This window comes from Apus apus, chromosome 3 (assembly GCF_020740795.1).
Source record: "Apus apus isolate bApuApu2 chromosome 3, bApuApu2.pri.cur, whole genome shotgun sequence".
NCBI lineage: Eukaryota > Metazoa > Chordata > Aves > Apodiformes > Apodidae > Apus > Apus apus.
This window is the reverse complement of record NC_067284.1, coordinates 11129446-11149194: the sequence shown is the minus strand read 5'-3', so window position 1 is coordinate 11149194 and position 19749 is coordinate 11129446. Positions and strand designations below refer to the sequence as shown.

The 19749-nt window shown below is 44.8% G+C and overlaps 1 protein-coding gene across 3 annotated transcripts in view; it reads right to left on the bottom strand.

The window, feature by feature from the left end:
* BACH2 (BTB domain and CNC homolog 2) overlaps positions 1–19749 on the bottom strand; it is a 185980-nt gene that overhangs the window by 16746 nt on the left and 149485 nt on the right. For all 3 annotated transcript variants that reach the window (XM_051616290.1, XM_051616291.1, XM_051616292.1), the window contains exon 6: positions 2789–4333. In XM_051616290.1, the coding sequence (XP_051472250.1) occupies positions 2789–4333 (1545 nt within the window). The remainder of the gene's footprint in view (positions 1–2788; positions 4334–19749) is intronic.

Below are 19749 nucleotides of genomic sequence, written 5' to 3'. Positions count from 1 at the left end.
ATTCATTTTTCAGAAAAAATCTGTCCTGAAGCACTGGTGTGATGTATTTACCCTTGGCTTGCTCAAGATAGTGTAGTGCAACCTCATGAAGCATTAATTTCCTCCCCACATCTATAATGCCTGGCAGTTTTAATGAACATGCTTTGAAAAGACAAAAAAAGAAAAAAGAAAAAGAGCTTTGTCAGCAGTTTCAGGGAGAAAACTTGCTCAGCACAGTGCAGAAAATCTTCCCAGGACGAAACAGCAGCAAAAGCAGGAGTGAAGCAAACCCCTCGTAGCTCTCTGCCCCAGAGTCAGACACGTCTGCCTGCCAGTGCACACCAAGACAGCCCCCTGTAGTCCACCCACTCACTCCTCTTGTGAATGTTCCTCCTCTCATCCACACTCTCCTGCACACATTCACATGCTTTTTTCGGGCAACCACCAGTCCTCTATAACCTTCTCATCTGACTCTTCTAGGCTAGTTTCTGCTGCAGCATCTCCACACAATTAGCCAATTATGACAGCTAATTAGTCATCAAGCCCCAAAAGGCTAATCTGCTGCCCTCTTCACTGCCTCATGCTGTGCATTGCCCTTGCTGAGCAAGCAGTGCATGTGGGTGGAGATCCAATGCTCCCCTCAGCCCCACTCCCCGCTCCCTTGCAAAGGCAAGGCTCCAAAAAGTAACCTTGGCATGGCTAAGCAGAGCAGTTCTGCTGCAGGGCTTTCTGAATTAGGTCCTATGCACAGTATTGCTGGCAACCTCCCAAGGAGACTCCTTACCCTTCTGCACTGTCCCCAGCTCAGGACTCAGGGACAAACAAGAACCACTGGTACAGCATGACAGCGATTAGGACATCAGAGGTTACCCAGGCTCTTCAGCCTTTTCTTAAAGCTAAGCAACCAACTAAAGGAACACCCACACCTGCTGGAGAGCAGTGTAGGAGAAAGGGATCTGGCAGTCCTGGTGGACAGGAGGATGACCATGAGCCAGCAATGTGCCCTTGTAGCCAAGAAGGCCAGTGGCATCCTGGGGTGCATTAGAAAGGGTGTGGTTAGTAGGTCAAGGGAGGTTCTCCTCCCCCTCTATTCTGCCTTGGTGAGGCCGCATCTGGAATATTGTGTCCACCCTCAGTTCAATAAGGACAGGGAACTGCTTGAAAGAGTCCAGCACAGAGCCACAAAAATGATTAAGGGAGTGGAACATCTCCCTTATGAGGAAAGGCTGAGGGAGCCGGGTCTCTAGTTTGGAGGAGACTGAGGGGCAACCTCATCAATGTTTACAAATATGTTAAGGGTGAGTGTCAGGAGGATGGAGCCAGGCTTTGTTCAGTGATGTCCAGTGATGGGACAAGGGGCAATGGGTGCCAGCTGGAACATGGGAGATTCCACGTAAACATCAGAAAAAAACCTCTCTACTGTGAAAGTGACAGAGCACTGGAACAGGCTACTAGAGAGGTTGTGGAGTCTCCTTCACTGGAGACATTAAAAATCTGCCTGGACATGTTCCTGTGTGATGTGCTCTAGGTGATCCTGCTCTGGCAGGGGGGTTGGACTAGATGATCTTTCGAGGTCCCTTCCAACCGCTAAGATTCTGTGATTCTGTGATCTATCTGAGAGGTATCTTCCAGAGCCTGGGATGTAGCTGGAATAAAGATTGAGGGATAAAAGAAAGTTCACTCCTTTTACCTCTAGCCCACACGGCTCTGTCCTGGGTGCTCAGAGCATGCGAACATCCCAAACTTGCACTCACTGCTCCCCACACTAAAGCACATGCTCTCAGTGGAGCACTTCAGCATTACTGGAGGAGTCAGATGTGATTTCACCCAGATGCTCTCCGGGTCATGCAGTTTCCTAATGAAACTCTATGAAAACATCCCAGTCATTTTTTCAGTTTTTGGGCTCCACCATGCATCTCCATTATTTAGGTGTTCCCTCAAACTATTGACTTTACACAGTTAATTCAATTGCAGTTAGCTAGTTGTCACTGCAGCATCTCCAGCTGGCCCAATTCTAGTTTTAAAGAAGGCCCTCCTTCTTCTCCCTCTCATGGGAGAGCTGCAGAGAAATTTGTCCCTCTTCTTTTGTCCTAATAGTCCTGGAAATTAAAGGTTAACTTCTCTTTGCAACCATTTATGCATTGGCTGCCAGAGCTCACCATAAAAGTGGGGTCACGAGCAGGAAACATCATCTCAGTTGTCACTTAACGGATGCAAAACCCATTACCTGCATGTGGGAGACACACACACACACATACAGAGGGAAGACGACTTGAACACCACTCCTGCAACAGAGGGTGGCCAGATATGCATGCAACTGTTTAGGTAATTTCACTCCTCTTTCTCCTCCCACTCTGTCTGCCTCCTCTGCTTGAGCTGTGAGCAATATGCAGCTCTTGGTTGCCTGACCCTCAAGTGTCAGTGAAGCCATGGCTCGAGGCTCCTGAAGTACATGGGAACCACCTCGGCAAACCAAGGATGAGGAACGGTGCTTTGTGCTGCGGGTGAGGGAGGAGGACAGGACACTGCTAGCAGGCTCCTGAGCATATCAATGTGCTCTCATCATTCTGCAGTTTGCTATTGCCCCATACCCAAAGTGTGATAAGCCCCAAACACCTCGGAAGTCAGGCTGACCTGTTTATGTGAAGTCAACCACACACACTCAGCTGAGGAGGGAATAAACCAAAGTTACTCTTTGCCTCTATAAACAAAGAAAGTGCTGGGGAAATGCCAAGTCATTCAAGAGAATCAAGGAGCAATTAATTGGGCCACAATGACTGCGATATATGTACTTATCTTAAATCCCTACCTCATGCCCTCTGTCTTGCACAGGACATGATTCACTGTCTGCTTCTGAGAATGACCCAGACTCATCGCTGGAGTTTGTTCCATAGGATGGCTCACATTTAATCTGGGCTCGGGCTGGGTTGTACAATCCATCCCCCACCACGCCGGGCTCCTGGTGCTCGGGTGCCAGGAATCGGGGGCCTTGGGAGCAAGGGGAAGAGGAGAGCTCGCAAAGACGCAGACTGCAGGGAGAGCCGCCGCTGCCATCCTCTGCGTACGAGTAGGAAGAGCACGAGCTGGAGGTCCTGGTTCTGGTTTCCAAAGGAGGAGAGCGAGGGCAAACTTTAATTGGCACCGGACAGCTGGTGTTTGGCCGCATCCTTCCCGGCAAGTGATCAGCTGTCAGTCCGCTGTGCGAATAGGTCTGAGAGCTGGGGAGAGACTGGCTACTGCCAGCCCACAGACCCTTTGGCACAGTCTCAGTGAGGTCTTTGTCCAAGCTGCTCACACCAGAATATGAATGCACCGAAGTGTTTACTTGGTCACAAGTGTTTGAAGAGAATATAACACTCCTCCTGTCCAGTTCCCCTTCTTGCTTACAGAGAGTTTCAAAGCCGGGCCCCCTGAGTGGCGATCCCCCTGTGAAGCTGGAAGCATCTTTCTGCACGGCATGGGACTGTCCATAGTTCCCTGTGAAAGGGACGTAATCAGTTTTGTGGTCACCCTGAGTTGTCCCTTTTTCAAAAGGGCATGCTGGACTCCTGCCAAAGTGCTGTTGGGAAGTGCTGGGGAAGCCAACTAAATCTATGCTTTTTGTTCTGTTGAAGAAAGACCGCAAGCAAGAAGGAGAGGACCCACTTTTTGGCCTGTCGACACAAGTAGGGCTTGGCTGTTTCCTGTCCATTTCAACATCCCCTTCTTTATCCCTGATGTCAGGTTCATCTCCAGACAAGCAAAGTGTGATGCTTTCTTCATCGTTCTCTTCATTCTGAGGTTCACTTTTTATCTGCCCCATAGCAAGTCCTGATTTGAGGCCATTTCCAGAGCTCTCTTCACTGAATGTGCTTGCAAAACCTGAGGTACTGATGTGTGATGTGTTGTAGACATTCTTGGTACAAGCAAGCTGGTATTTCTTGTATCTGGGGTACCGTGTCACTGCATCTTTGTCCAAATTGTCCTTGCTATCTCTCAGCATGTCAGAGTCAGGCAGCATCCCTTCGCCTTTGTCTGCACCAGCAACAGTGGTTTCAAAATTGAAGGGCTCTTGGTGCATCCTCTCTCTTGGGCAAGATATTTTTGACGTCTCCGATTCCATTGTCTCCTCCTCGTCTCCATCCGAGTTCTCCTCATCATGCATGCGCTGACAGGTGGTATCTTTTTTGCACAGGAACAGGCCATCTTCGTTGTTCAGCAGCTGCGTCTGTAGGAAACTGAAGCAGGAGTCCTCCAGGTTGTGCATGCGCAGGAACTCAGCGCAGTGGATGACCTCCTGGATGTTTTCTCTGCTGAGTAACAGCTTAGCAGTGTAGGCAAACTGTAACAATGGACCAAATCCCCTGACAGTGACCTGCAAAAAGAGAGAGAGAAATTGCCAGCATTACCATCAGCTCTTGCTATCATCTCAAGTCCTTCATCAGGTAACCCAACAGAAACAAACACTGCTCAGTACCAGTTACTCATCTATCAAATCAGCAACGAAGCTTTGTACTGTAACTAGCACTACTGCCTTTATGTTGCTCCTGTATGTCATTGTACAGGTTGAGCCAAGCGTTGGGCTTCCCAAGTAGCTTGAAGACCTATAGACTAGGCTTCTATTGTAATAAAAGACTGAAAAAACCAGGCTGGTGTGGATGCTGCTAATTCTTGGATGGATCTTGGTGGATGTAGCCCACCACCCTGAAAGTATTGATTCAAATTTAACTCTTTTGCCTCAATGGAAACACTGGTGAAGAGTGGTTTCAAGTTTAAGATAACCCTTAAATACAAAAAATATTTGTTTTGGGAAGGAAAAATTTAATACCATAGAAAAATCAAACAGAAAATATCTTTCAGCCTCCTTCAAGAGCAAACTGGTTTCTTTTATTCTTCTCAATTTTTTTGCTAAAAAAATAAATAATAGGTAAGTACTGACTGCACAGCTCTTTTCTCCATCCCATGGAGATTATTCTCCTCATACTGCTTCTGATTTTGGTGAGTCTAAGGTACAGCTATCAAGAAAGAAATCCATATTCATAGTTCAAGGGATACAAATCGCTCTGAGTCCCACCTCAGTACTTAATTTTCCACCATTTCCTTTGTAGAAAGGGTAACAACTGACTGATCTCCAACCAAGTGTTCCTGGTCTGAGTTTTGCACCACTACTCACCCTTTTTTCTTATCATACCATTAGATATTTACACTCATATATCATATATTAAAAAGTAAACACTTTCTCCACCCCCCCCTCCCACCCCCCCCCGTATTTTACAGTGGTATCATCAAACAAAACTACCAAATAATTTGCTAAGCCACATGGTAAACTATAGTTATTGTCTATTTTTGACCAAAAATGCACTGACACTAACTTTTGTTACATTTCCCACCCCCAAATGGGCAGAAAACAAAGATACTGGAAAAATGTTATTCTTTTCCCTGTCCTTCCAATTCAACTAATGCCACTAAGCAAGAACCTGCTCAAGAGGTTGGTGAGACATCAGAACATGAATTTGTGATTATTCATGACTGGCATAAATCTGACTGAATAGTTTGGCTCATCCCAATGAAAAGCCTACAAATTTCCTTCACGTCCTCAGGACCAGTAGCAGAGCTCACAGATTTCTACAGAAAATCCTGACTTCCAGAAACTAGCCTTTGTTATTCATAGAACTGCACTTGTGATGCTGGATTATGAGGACAGGACAAAGGGTGCAAACTTTGACGGAGAGAAAAATATTTTAAAACACCTCTAAAACTGCTGCCAATAGCTTTTCCATACATAATATTACTGCTATATCTGCTATTCTGAGAAACACTGCATTTTCAGGCACATATTACACATTTGCACATTCCTGTTTTACGATACGCTTCTGGTAGAGAATTGCCTAGATTTGCAGCTGGCTATAAAACTGGTCTCTGCTTGATCAGTGTTACACTTTCTGCCTATTTGTTAGATTATCAGCTCACTAAAGGCCTATCTGCATTTTATCTATGCAGCATGATTAACAAAATTGCTCGAGAACTTAATGAGCTACACGCAGGCTGATGTTTCTCTTTGATAAGATCTTCAGTGTGGGGGCTTATATATTCCTACACATCTTGTGAGCTCCGCAGCAGCGCAGGTCTGTAGGAGCAGCCATAAATACCACCTGTGGGTTTTGGGTCCCTTTTGATGAAGGGGGACTCTGGAGCACAAACCCAGCTCTCCGGGCAGTTGTGTCACTTGGCCACTAGGTGGAATGACTGGAAAGCAAAATAAAACCGTTTTCTGCACCGGACCAGGGTTTCACCTGCCTGTCCGCAGCCCCAGAGCAGGCACACTGCAGAGCCTTGGGCTGACTCATAGCACCCCACGGCAGGGCTGTCTCCCACACTGAGTCAGGTTTTTGTTCCTAATAAACCACTGTGGTAACAAACAGCAAGACAGCTGTTACAGCTGTTCTGAGCTGGATGTATCAGAAGCAGAGCCTGATAATGCATCGTGGACTCTCCGTGATGCTGGGCAGAAGCCTCAAGTGAAAGATGATGAAAATGCTGAAAACATCTGCCTTGACTTCCTTACGAGATCTTACCCAGTGACACAACTTTCCTAACTCCCACAATCTTCAGATCCAGAGGGGAAAAGTTGCTTTTCAAGCAGCTGGTGCTTATCAGTGCCCTCAGGGAGAAAACTCTCAAGTGCCAATGCTTAAAACTGCACAAACAATAAATTTGGTAACAAATGGATGCAAAGCTTGCTGCCAAGTGTGGAAGCCAGTGCAATCTCTGGTGCCTGAAGCTGTCTAAATATTGATTTGGCTCCCACGGCAGGTCCCCTGCCTCAGCCCCACCAGCTTTGGGACTGCCTGCACCTGATGCATTCTAGCAGGAAGGCTGGAACTGAGGTGCTGGAGTGTGGCTATGAGCACCTCACACTGGGAAAGCAAAAGCTTTGAAGCTGCGTGTATTACCTTCACACACACATTTCTGTAGAAAGAGGTAAGAACCATCTTTTAAAATTATTTGACCTGACTGATCCATCCCAGTGAAAACAGTGAAACAACGATGATCTGTGTTTGCAGAAGGAAACAGATAATTTATCTGATACAACAGTCTATTTATGCATGAGAGAGACCTTTGCTGGATGGGTAAAACACATGCCAGCAACAATCTCTGTCTTCTTCCCCCTGCTGCAACTAAGATGCCATATGTCTAAGATTTGTTTGCTTTTAAACCTTATTTTCCATGTAAATTAATGTTTAAGTAGGCAGGTCAATTTGTGAGAACCCCTACTGGGCATCTTGTCCAAGCTCATATGCCAAGTCCTGCTTCTCTCTGATCATTTATTTGCCCTACTCCAATTTCTACCCATTTCTGTTGTTTAAATGGAATTGACTGGCTACAAGAAAATCAGGCAGAGAAAAGGCAAAATGTACATACAAAACAACAATGTCCACACAGACAAGGAAAGCAAAACAAAGCAAAGATTTCAGCTTCTTGGAGGCTTGCTTTCCCTTATCTTTCAAGGCAGGCCAGGAGAAGACTTCTCTTGTGTACTTAAAACATGCCAAACACCCCGCCAAGTCTAAGGATGAATCACTTTATTTTGTCTTGCTCCTGTCCCCAGCAGTTGTCTACAGCAATCCAAGAGATCAAGGACTGGGAGTCCATTTGCAGCTCCTGCCTCTGCTGTGCTGCCACAGGTACACCACCCTCAGCACGTGGTGTGCAGGTCTATGCCAATTCAGCACTGAGGTGGTAACAAGCCTGATCACTGCTAAGATGACAGAAAGTAAGTTCTCCAGCCCCTCATCTGTCACTTGTCTTTCAGATTGAGCTAGCCAAGCCAGGGGATTTTTGTATCTCCATGTTCTCATGAGTTTACAATGCTGAGGAATGGGCTGGAAATAATGCAATGTTAATAATCACTGTCAAAACAGTTGTTAATCAGCATCATCCATGTTGAAGTGTCCAGCAAAATATAGACAGCAGCCCTGCAGAAAATAAGCATGCAAAAGCTATTTTAGCTCTGTCTGACACTGCTTTTCTCCTTACAGAGTCCCATGGACTGTGATGCTCTGGTTAGTTTTAATTGCTTTAAGTGACCAGACTTCCACTACTTCCTTTAGGAGATAATTGCCAGAGTCTACTTAAAACCTCCCTGTGAGGAAACCTTCCTTCCCTTATTTTCCACTATCACTTCTCATTATACTTCCTTGATGCATTCCGGGCAATGCTTCTTCCTTCTGGAGAAAAAGTTTTATCACTGTAACACTCTCTGCCTTCCCTTCTGCTTTGGTTGGTATTATATCATTAATGAAAAACTGGCTAATTCAAGGAAAATAATATTGATCGCTGTCAGATATGAGAAATAGAAGCTGAGATGAGAGTCAGCAATGAGAAATGCTAGTAAAGAAGGTGGCATTACAGATGGAAATACAGAATGTTTTTAGCACAGCACTTTTCTACTACTGGGCATGCACCATTCTAAAATAAGGAGGAGGGTTAGCTGAGTTCCATGACAGGAACATCATATTTTTGTAAGGGACTTCTAGAGCAGAAATTGTATTTCACATGTATGCACACCCACAGGTGCCACAGAGATAGAGCACTGTGAGTGAACGTTCTCTGGCCCCCCACTGTCTGGGGTCTCCTCCATGACTGATCAAGAATGCCATGGAGGCCTCTGTGTTGCTTTGAACACACGGGATGTGGCCTCAGAGCACACACAGAGGTCTGACAGTTCTGTGGATGGGCTGGAATCACTGTGCACTGTGGAGTTCATCAGTGCATGCTCATTAGCTGGCTGCCCAGACCTCCAGATGTCTCAGAATCCCAGACAAATAGACAAAACCCTCCAATTCTGCACAGACAGTGTCTCTTGGTGGGGGGGAAAGGTTGTTTCCAAAGGAAACATGGATGTCTGGTAACCCTGCTCCAAATGGCATCTGTATGAAAAACTGCATCTGGAATGGAGAAGGTCAACCCCTGCAAAATGCCAGCAAATCTGAGTTCAATTTAAAGAGGGGAAAAGTGATTAAGGGCACGGAAAGATCACTGTAGACATGCAGGAATGTAAAACTTGGCAAGGCAATATCTAAAATGGAGCAAGAGAATGTTTACAGTAATCTGATGCACACTAACATCAAGAACAGAGAAGAATTGTCCAGTTTGCTATGGGGTGCTATTGCTGATTGCAGTGAGAAGAAACTGAAGGAATGAAAAATGTAGGGATTTTTTCCCAACTCATAAACTAACAGAGAATTCACAGAATCACACAGAATCACAGAGTGGTCGGGTTTGGAAGGGACCTTGAAAGATCATCTAGTCCAACCCCTCTGCCAGAGCAGGATCACCTAGAGTATATCACACAGGAATGCATCCAGGTGGGTTTTGAATGTCTCCAGCAAAGGAGACTCCACAACCTCTCTGGGCAGCCTGTTCCAGTGCTCTGTCACTCTCACAATTAAAAAGTTTTTCCTTCTATTTGCATAGAACATCCAGTGCCATTCTGGAAGGCTTATTGGTGGTGGCATGGGATGGCAGAGCCCCCTCCTTCCCTGCAGGGATACACTGAGATCTGCAGACCATTATCTGCTTAACCTCACAGAATTGGGGGTAAATTAAGACTGTTATGCTTTGAGACCACTGAGAAGATCAAGTCCTGAAGGAGCAGCACAGGCACAGCTTATTGTCTTTATGTATTTGAGTAGTCTTGTTGAACTCAATAGGAGTACTGATGGGTTTTCTGTGAAGCATGCAACTGCTTATAGGATTATGGATTACATTTTTAGTATTTTGATTTTCAGGTTAAATTAATCACCAGGCACCTAAAAACAGTTAGAAATCCCTCATCTCTAATCTCCAAACATCAATGTAATTATTAGCCATTTCGTGGGGAAGAAAGGAAAATTGAATCAAGCCTCGCATACTGAATATCAAATCCCAAAGTAAATATTAATTTAAAATAATTGGATAGAAACATAGAAGAAAAATGGCTGTTTATTGTAGAATTCAAAATCAATCTATTATTTGTATACTGTTTTGTAGCAGGCCTACTGTGGTACCCACCTTGTTAATGTTTTGGTGTTCCTATTTCAATGTAAAGGCACCTTTTAAATCCATGTCAGCACTGAAGTTGCCTAATAAGCCCAAAGATGTTGCAAACAAACTACTAAGTTCTCACTTGGCCAGCATGTTCCTAGCACTACAATTTATATAATCAAACACATGCTAGAAATAGGAGATAAGATTAGTGACAGTTAACTGCTGCTATTTTTTCCACAGCCCGAAGAAGGTCTCTGGGATTAAATATTAACTCTAATCTTATTTGCTAAAATTAGCACACACTGTATTCATTTTCTTTTACAGCCAATTGCAAGTGTAGTGCAGAAGTTATTTTCAGAGTGTAATCTGATAACCAAATCAGTCACCAAAGCTGTTATTCCATTAAGAGTTAAGAGACTTCCTGGTTATTTACTTAGTTATTTTTACTTGGGATGGTGGAGCCTGGCAGATCCCGTTTTTCCTAGCTGGAGCTTACTTGGTTTTGGAGAACTCACTGGAAGATTTAAATATATTACCAGGCTCAAACAGGTCAGTTGCATGTGCAAAACCAGCAGTGCTAGACATCCCTGTTTCCCTCTATACATGCACAAAGCCTGAGCAGAGCCAGGAATTGTTTTGAAATTGTGATCCTTTTACACAGGGCAAGAACCCACAGGAGGCAAAAAAAGAAGAGATGATAAACAGCAGAGTACATTCATAAACTAGTGCCACAGTAGTACTTCAATGCATTTTTCCCCCCTTTAATTTACCAGTCTCTAAACGTTCTCTCACCAACAGCTTACAGATGTGTTTCCCCTATCTGCTCACAAAGCCATGGAGCTCCTAAAATGAGTAATCCCCCTTTAAAATTCAACTTGGGTGAGAAGCAACAGATGCAGGTGTTTGTATTATCTGGGCATTTAAACAAGAGAGGAATGTACAAGTTGCTGATGGAGAAGACTGACAAAGAGTAGCCTTTGTTTTCACTCTAAAACCACTTTTTGAATTCAGCAGATATCCTGCTGGCCCCAGTTTCAGGTAACGCACACTGATTTGGGTAGAAGAGTGACCCAAAGTCCAGGTGACAGTCTGGCATCACATCCTATTGCATCACATCACACTACATTGCCGGGGTGGGAGGCCACCACACTGCCACTGCAACAGACACCAATGAACACCGGGGGAAGGGAGAACCCAGATACACAGCTCACTTCTTTGAGAACTGATTTACTTGCCACGTGCAAAGCCACACCAAGGCTGGGTGAAGGGGCATCCTGATATCTTTCCAATGCATCCTTCACAACAGCCTCTTGAGGTGTCAGGCTGAGAGCCTTCAAGGAATTGCTTAACTCCCTTCAATGGTACCTCCGCAAAAGATGCCACATTGGAAGTGCTTGTCCAACTTCCAATTTTGGGCTTTAAGAAAAAAAGAAAAAAAAAAAAGCACAAGTGCCCTCCTCCCCTTTGAACAAATTTAAACTGGACAAATTTAAAGATGACAAAATTACACTAGAAGCCCTGACAGCTTATGTGAGAATATTTACAACTTGAACGAGGAAACCAGATGACTTCTCTTTTTCCCCTCTCCAGCGTTACAAGCATGTTCAGGGGCAGCATTTCAAAGGGTCTCCTCCCTCCCCACTTGAAAGGGAGGAAGAGACCAAGATTCTACAGTGTCTGCAGAGCATCATGAAGCCCCTGGGTGGTAGGTATGACCACAGGAGGCGAGACTGGAAGGAAGGAGAGGTCACTCACACTAGACTCGCCTCAAGGATGAGAAGCAGCAGCTGCAGACTGCGTCCGTCGCCCCGTGAGAAGCGCGTCAGTGCTGACGGTGGGGCAAGTGCCTTGGAATTGATTGCCAAGTGCAAAGATGGTGTAAACAGCTGGTGGATGGATGCCCACGTTATTGGTTATGCCAGCATTTGACTTACAGGTGGAGAGTTAAGGCACCCACACACTTGGGGGTTTTCCCAATCAAATTCATTGCAGTAATGATCCCATCTTTGAAGGGTTCTTAAAAATTCTGGCCCCCAAGCCAGCAGCCAATAATGTCAGATGAAACAAAAGGGGAGACAGAATCAGAAGATGCCTAAGAGATAAAAAAAAAATATATTCAGAGTAATAAAAACAAAAATAATCTCTGATCCATGTGAAAGGCTTATTTCAATCCACAACTTCAAGCTTTACTTCATCTTGGAGTTACTGAAGTCCAACTGAAGTTCTTTTGTTCTTTGGAAAGTGAGATTGTTTTCAAATCAGAATGAAGACTTTTGGAAATCCTGACAGTAGCTCTGGGATTTTCAGCACCCTTCACATCCTCGAAAATTTTAAGGGGAAATTAATTTGTTGAATTTCCCACAACTTTAAGAAAATACACTGTTTCTTGAGAAGGAAGGTAGAAATCACCAGGCATAAGCCTCAATACTTTGCTGCTGACACATTGCAGTGAAGGAAAGAGGAGACATCTTTGCCAAACATAGCTGAATATGCTTGCAAAACCAAAAGGCTATAGAACTGGAAGATCCAGTGCTTTTTCATAGCTGGGTTGCACCATCTGGATCACATTGACTCCAATCATCTGTCTCTGTCAGACATCCCCTGTCACACCCGGTTGGGCAGCAACTTTTGGAGTGTAAAGGGACATGTGCCTGCTCGGATGCTTCTCCAGGCCACAGCCCAGCATGAGAAGCTCGGCATCCAAGGAAGGCAGGTCTGCACAGAGGTGGAGCACCTCCCTCTGCCACCCCACTGTGGAGCAACACCTTCAGCAAAAACAGTTCTTGGGCTGGAAGGGGGAACTTCTTACACCCCTGCAAGCAAACCTGCCATGTGATGCCTGTCAAAGCCCTAATTTTAAAACCTTATTTGGTAACTTGTATTGAAAACAAACACTAATTTATGAAAGCATGAAAAGAATACTGCCTGAAATACTATGCATCAAGCTGGAGGAATGACGGCTGAAGTGCCACTGTTTGGGAGAAAACACCTTAATGAACTACAGCAGTAGAAGTCAAATTTTTCCTAACTCATTATGTGGTTTGGGGTATGTTGTCAATGTTAAAGGCTGTCCAGGGTGTAACTGGAGAACACAGACAATACAAAACTAAGGTCAAGAGAGTACCTGCAGGCAAGCATAGGTGAAAAAGCTTGGAGGAAAACCTCTAGGCTGCTCAAGTCAGACTCTGGGAAGTGGAGGTGTTGGAAAGAAAATTAGAGTCCAGGATGTTTCAAATAACCCTCTCTCTGAAGGAACCACTTGGCTACGATATAACTGAATCAACAAAAACCACATTAAAACCAGTGGCACTGATTAGCAGTTTAAACACTCAGGCATGAGCTGGAAGATAAAAGCAACTGGAAATACAACTGTGATACCTGGCAGTTTGCAATACATTTGTTTTTCCAATGCAACTTGCACCTTAGGAACCTGGAATACAGTAACAAAGGAGGACACAGGAGGGTGGCTCAGCAGAAATGCTGCCTGCTCTCCATGTGTGCCTGTCCAAGCCAGGCTGAAACCAGCAGGAAAGAAACAAGCAGAAATTAACAGATTTTAACCCAAGAGTATCATCAGAATTAGAGTGGAACTGTAATTTAAAATTAAAATCCATCCCATATTTTTGCAAAAGCAAAACTAAACTGACCTCCAGATCAAGAGAAAAAAAAAAAAAAAAAAAAAGTGTTGAGTGGTGAGGAGGGTGAAGGAAGGAGTGGGAAAGCTTTCCCAGAATATAAATTGTGAGAGAAGAGTCTGTGAAAGATCTGTTTAGGTGCATATCATCAGTCAAAGCAGGGAGAAAAAGGGAAAACAAAAAGCAGTTTAAGAACTTCTAGAATGAACAGAGAAACTCCAGAAGCTGCCAAGTTACATTAGGAAATATCAAAACAGGCAGGAAAGGAAGACACATTTGCTAATTTTCTGGGTACTTAGAGCAATGGTTCAGAGTTTCCAAAGCTGCAATTAATACACAAGCAAACATAACAATACAGAAAAATTACAAAGACACGAAAATTACACAGACTCCCCTTTCCCAAGCACAGCAGAATTTATTTATGTGAATAACCTACATAATACTTTGTATTGAATACACAGTGCATTAAATACACTGTAATTACTTTATAAAAACAAGGAATGCTTCACAGCAAGGCATCTCACTACAATCCCTACTATTATACTTTGCATAGTGTAGGAGAGTAAGAAACAGGCTCTGCTAGATATGATTAAGGAAAACACAAGGCTGCACTCTGAGGAACAGAACTGAATCAGAAGACAAAGGAGCTGGAGAAAAAGGCGGCTCAGGAGACAGGCCCAGACAACATCCAGTGCAGCTCATGGATGCTCTGCCATGGTTTCCATGGGGCTGACGATGTCAGCGCTTCCAGTGCTGCCTGTGACCACAAACCAGCATGGCACAGCATACAAAATCACTGTCATCCTTACACTGGGGTAGCAAAAAGTGTAGTTCAGCAAATACCATAACCTGTAAAATTCAGCGATACTTTTGCTGGGCTGTGGAAGGAAATGAACGTCAAAAGCTTTACTGCTGCGCCTCATGAGGTATCCAGGCAATTACAAGTATTAACCGGCAGGCTGAAACTCCATATAAATATCCTGGCTTCCTGCAGGCATCGTATTTTTAAAACAAAAGCTGCCAAATGCTGCAATTGTTCCAGTTTTCCTTCCCCTCCTACCCTGCCTTGCCTTTTAATTTCTGTATTTAGACACGACTTCTCTGTGTTCACCTTGTTTCTATTCTTGCATGGCTACTAACAGATCTGAGGATTAGGGTGGCTTTTGTTCCACTGCTTGGCGTTCACATTTCATCAATGACGTCCGCTCAGCTCAGCAAAGTGGGTTTGTAAGGAGAACCAGCTACTGCTGAGCTGGCAAATTTGGTTCTCTCCTGTCTTCTGCAAGGAGCAGTGAGCTCCTCCCGCAGTGGCCCAAAAGGTTAGCTAGGCTCTGCTAATGCCCCCAGAAAAACACTGGAGGTATTTGCCTTCTTGCTGAGATTTCATGTCTGCTGCGACTAAAGGTAAATGGCTCTTTTAGTCCCTAAAGGAGTGCAGGCTCAGCAGGAGTGCTCTGCAGCAAAGTGGTTGAAGACAGGGAAGGAGAGAAGGATTGGCAGTGGTATCCCAGCACAGCCACAATCCTGTGCCTGCCTGGCTTTGATCTGTCCCCAGGGAATTCACTTGCCCCCTTCTACTTCATAAACAAGATTTTTAAGGTCTACCCAGAAAGCATGGGGTAGAGAATGCCACCTACCCTAGAATCCCTAGAAATACTTTCCACATAGAAAAATTCTGGCATTTCCAGCTTGACATGTGACTTCCCTGCCCTGGGAGGGTGGAAGTTGGGACTTTGCAGCTATTTGTGTTTGTGTGTGTCTACAAATGCTCACGTGTGCCCACGTATGCTAGTCAGAGAAAGAGACAAGAGAATGTGAATGTGTGTGAAAAGGAGTGAATTAGCCCCATCTGCTCCAAAAAGATCGTTTTCTCCTTGGCTTTCTATTACCGTGGTATCATTTCCACACTAGAGTGCTTCTAAAAGGCTACAGCTCTGGCAGCCAGCATCATTACAGCTGCTCAGATTATTAACAGTATAAATAAACTCTCAGAGACACTACTAAGAAAATATTAACCACAATTATCACTGTCTGATAAAATAATGAACAGTGAAGTGTTATTCTGCTGCCTTAGTCACAAATGCACGTTTATGTGTGCCGTGAGTAATGAAAACCAGTTTATTTGTATACTGAATCATCTTGGAATTGGTTATTGATATTTTATTTATTTTTCTAAAGATCAACTAGCACAGGCTGAAGCTCTCTGTTTGCAGAATTCACTGTACTCTGCCTCCTTTCCCACTGTATATAATCCCATTAATTCCAAGTGAACAGAAAGCTGTACCCATAGCCAAGCACATGTCTGTTGGAGAAGTGAGATGGGGCAGTGTGCAAGCTACCAGCAGCAATTCTACAACCTCCTGATGGACTTTTATTCTTGGGCCTTGTTACTTTTTCTCCCTAGATGTGGAGCAAGGGTCCAAACAATGTCAATGCCATGTTTGCCATGTGGATCCTCCCAGTCTTTGCCTCCTGTGCTGGCCTGCACTGCTTCGGCTTTGTGAACTTGCTTTTCCTCACATTCCCCAATGATACTCATGAGTCTTGCCCTTTCTTGACAGCAGTGGTAAACCTGGGCTTGGTTTCTAATTAACAGAAGTTATTTACTCCCCTGAAAGCACCGGCAAAAGAAGTTCTTAATTGCCTGGAGAACTTGAGACAGGAGCAGGAGCTTCTCACCCCATGTCCCTGGGCTGGGCTCCAGCCCCTGCACCTGAGCAACACACTTCTTGGCAGTCAGAAGTTGACCATTTGACATCATCATCTGTTCATTGGTGGAGCTCATTAAAATGGAGAGAAATAAGCTACCTGGGTCTAAAACCACTCACTGCAGGGCAGACATGATGCTGGAGCTCCAGCTCAGGTGGCTTATTCTCACAGCCATGATTTGGAAGAGGTCACCCTCTTTTCAGCCAGGTGCTGAGGATTAGTTAAAATGCCAAGTAAAGCCTCAACTTTGTTCAGCTCTTCCCTGCCAGGACAACAGGCAATGGAGAGACAGAAGCAAAGGCCAAGGGCAGGCTGCCAGTGGGGAACTGGCACAGGCCATGCTGCATGTCTGCTGGCGCCAGCCCCCAGTGTCAAGGGCAGCTGACACTGCCCCAAAGCAAGTCATGCAAAACCAACATATTCTCTGTCAGGAGTTGGGGGGGAAGTTCATGACTTGGGGTGATGGCGGGGTGAAGAGCAGGGCTGTTTGTGCCTGAGCGTGCAAGGCTGGCCCAGGCTGAGAGTGTCTGTCAGGCTCCTGGAGGACGGGCTGCATCCCAGCCAGAAAAATTAGCAGTATGACAGAAAGGGGCAGCAGCAACTACATACAACCAGAAAGGAAGGCAAAAATGCAATGCTGAGTGAGAGAAAAGGGAAGGGAGCATCTTCTAGAATAGCTTCCCTCAATCTAGGCCTGAGAAATCTTGTGCTGTACCTTTAGTGTTTCTATCTGTGTTCTCATCCATCATTTCTCCAGCACATCAGGCTCCCCGCCCAGTCCCTTTTCCTTGTCTACAAAGCCTTTTGTTCCACCTGCCCCCCTCTTTTCTGTGCTTACTGCCAGCTCCGAGCAGCTGGCCACGGCAGGACCACCTTTCGTTTTGCATTCACAGCCCCCTCCCCAGGGTTCTCGTTGCCCACACTGGCATGGCAGTGACAGAGGAAGAAATACAGGGTGCTGAGACTGAAGGGAATGTCGTCCTCGCATGCCTCCCTGTGCCAGCTGTGTGGGGAAGGACAGCTCAGAGGAGCCGATTTTCCCTCTCCATACAAATAATTGCTAGGAGGGACCTCTGCTCCTGCGAGGGAAAGAGTCAAGCACAGCCTTCCTCTCACTTTTCCCTCCAGCATCCTCCCCCTCCTCATCCTCAGCAGTTGGCCTCTTCGGGCCACTGAAGCAGGTTAGACGTGGCTTGCCCTGAGTAACTCATCTACATTAGTTTTTCCTCTTTAATTAAAGAGTTCTGTGAAACAATTGATGAGAACTTATTTGCTAAGGGAAAGCAAGCAATGCATTGTTTCACACAAATTTACAAAGACAAACATGCTCTTTCCAAATTAATTTTGTTCCCCCAAAAGCCCCTATGGAAGGCAAAGCAGAGAATGGTAAAGGATTCATTGAAGAAGAACTGAAGTTCATTTTAAATCAGTGTACCATGTACAAATGCTGTATTGCAAATAGGTTTATTTAATTTAAACCTTAGATCTGTCAAGTTCCATTACTTCAAATGGAGCCTGTCACTTCTTGACTTCATTATAAATCAGGATTATATTACAATTTATGTTAGGTAAAGTCACTGCTTCGATAGGAGCCAGTAAAAAAATTACACAGCAGTCAGTAAATAGAGCAAAGTCACTGCACTGTTCTTGAAAGGCAAAAAGTCATCTTACTAAATGAAGGTCCAAGCTGTCTTGTATCAAGACTGTTCCTAATAAATAAAAGACCTCTGGGAAAAGTGCTGAGCATACGCTGGATCTATTTTCAGCTTGCATCAGCAGCTGCTGCCCCTGGGATCGCATCTTTGCTCATACCCTACACCATATGTAATCACTCCAGTGCTGCAACCAGTAAGATAATGAAAGAGCATGGCATAAATCTATACTTGAGTGGAATGCGAAATGAGAAAAATAATACAAAAAAGGGGGAAATAAACCACATTTTCAAGTCATTAGGAAGAAAGACTTTGACATATGAAGTGTTGCAACCATTAATAGCACTTATCATATAGAGTGGAGACAAAGAGACAAATTAATCAAACTGACAGAACTGGGACATTTTATGCTAATGCAGGCTCCTGGGTTTTCGTTTGTATTCCTCTGTGTCTGGAAAACTGATACCATTACAGGGCAGGAAATTGCACGAATAACATGCAACAGATCATAAAAATTCACACACCAAGTGCAGAAACACTGCCAAAAGCACTGTAAAAACAAGGCTAGAGACCTCAACAGAGGAACTACCAACAGCTAATGAATGCAAATAAGTACAGGAATATTTCCCATCCGTGCATAACAATGAGACACAGGCTGTGACTCTGCAGTCTCCAATAGTGTAGGTAAAATAAAGCCTGGGGAGTGAACACAGATAGCTGGGGGGAACTGCTGGCCAAGCCAGGGTCTGAATTTGTTTGCAGTATTGCAGCCAGCAGTTTAAAGCCACTGGGGAACTGGCATAGCCAAGTGCTGCCCCTGTCTAAACATATCACTATGTTGGATTTAATTTAACATTTCAGGTAGAAGAAAGAGGGGGAGGAGGATGAAAGAGGAAATAAAACAGAGCCACAAAACAGTGCACAGTCATACAGAGCAACAACCCCTCGCCCCTGTGCAAATCCACAGAACACAGTATAAACCCTGGCAGATGAAGACATCTTAGACATAATTTGTTTGGGAAATGTGAAACGCGCTTGCTGTCCAAAGCCACAGCCATGTTGTAAGGGGCAGAAAATGGCAAGAACTGCAGGAATGCTGGGCAGGGCATGGTGTAACGTGGGAGCTTGCCAAGGTTACTTCATTTGTCATAAAGGCTTCTCAAGGACCTTTAAATACCTTGGCAAAACAGAGCACTGGTGAAGTGCAGAGACCTCATCAGCTACAGAAACAACAAATGACAAATACATTCACTCAATGGGCAGCCACAGCATTTCTCATCGTTCTCCATTTTTATATAAAATGATGCTGCCTACCATCCAGCTAAGGCAAGGACTTACTCTGGGGGGTAAAAGGAGTAAAGCTGATACCTTTTGGAGCTATGCAATTTCCAGCACTGCTCTCACCTTCCCCAGAATAGAACTATACACAGCTGACAGGATTGAGCAAGAGCATTCATGTACTGATACTACATGCACAAAAAGGGTGAGGAAATGCCAGCGTGCCCAGGGTGGCTGCTATCCTGAAGAATGAGCAGAGTTCAAGTCCTTTCCACATTTGGTGCCTCGTGTTCGAAGGCAGCAGGACAGAAGCTGTGTTACCCGAGCAGAGATGGGCACAGAGAGCAGGCAATACAGAGGCCAGCTCTCCATCTGCTCTCCAGCAGCTCACTGTGGAGATTTTACAGAGTTTTAGCCATATGAGCAGGATTTATCTGCAAACCTCAAAATCTTTCTGTGCCTTCGATCACTACTAGAGTCTCAGCAGA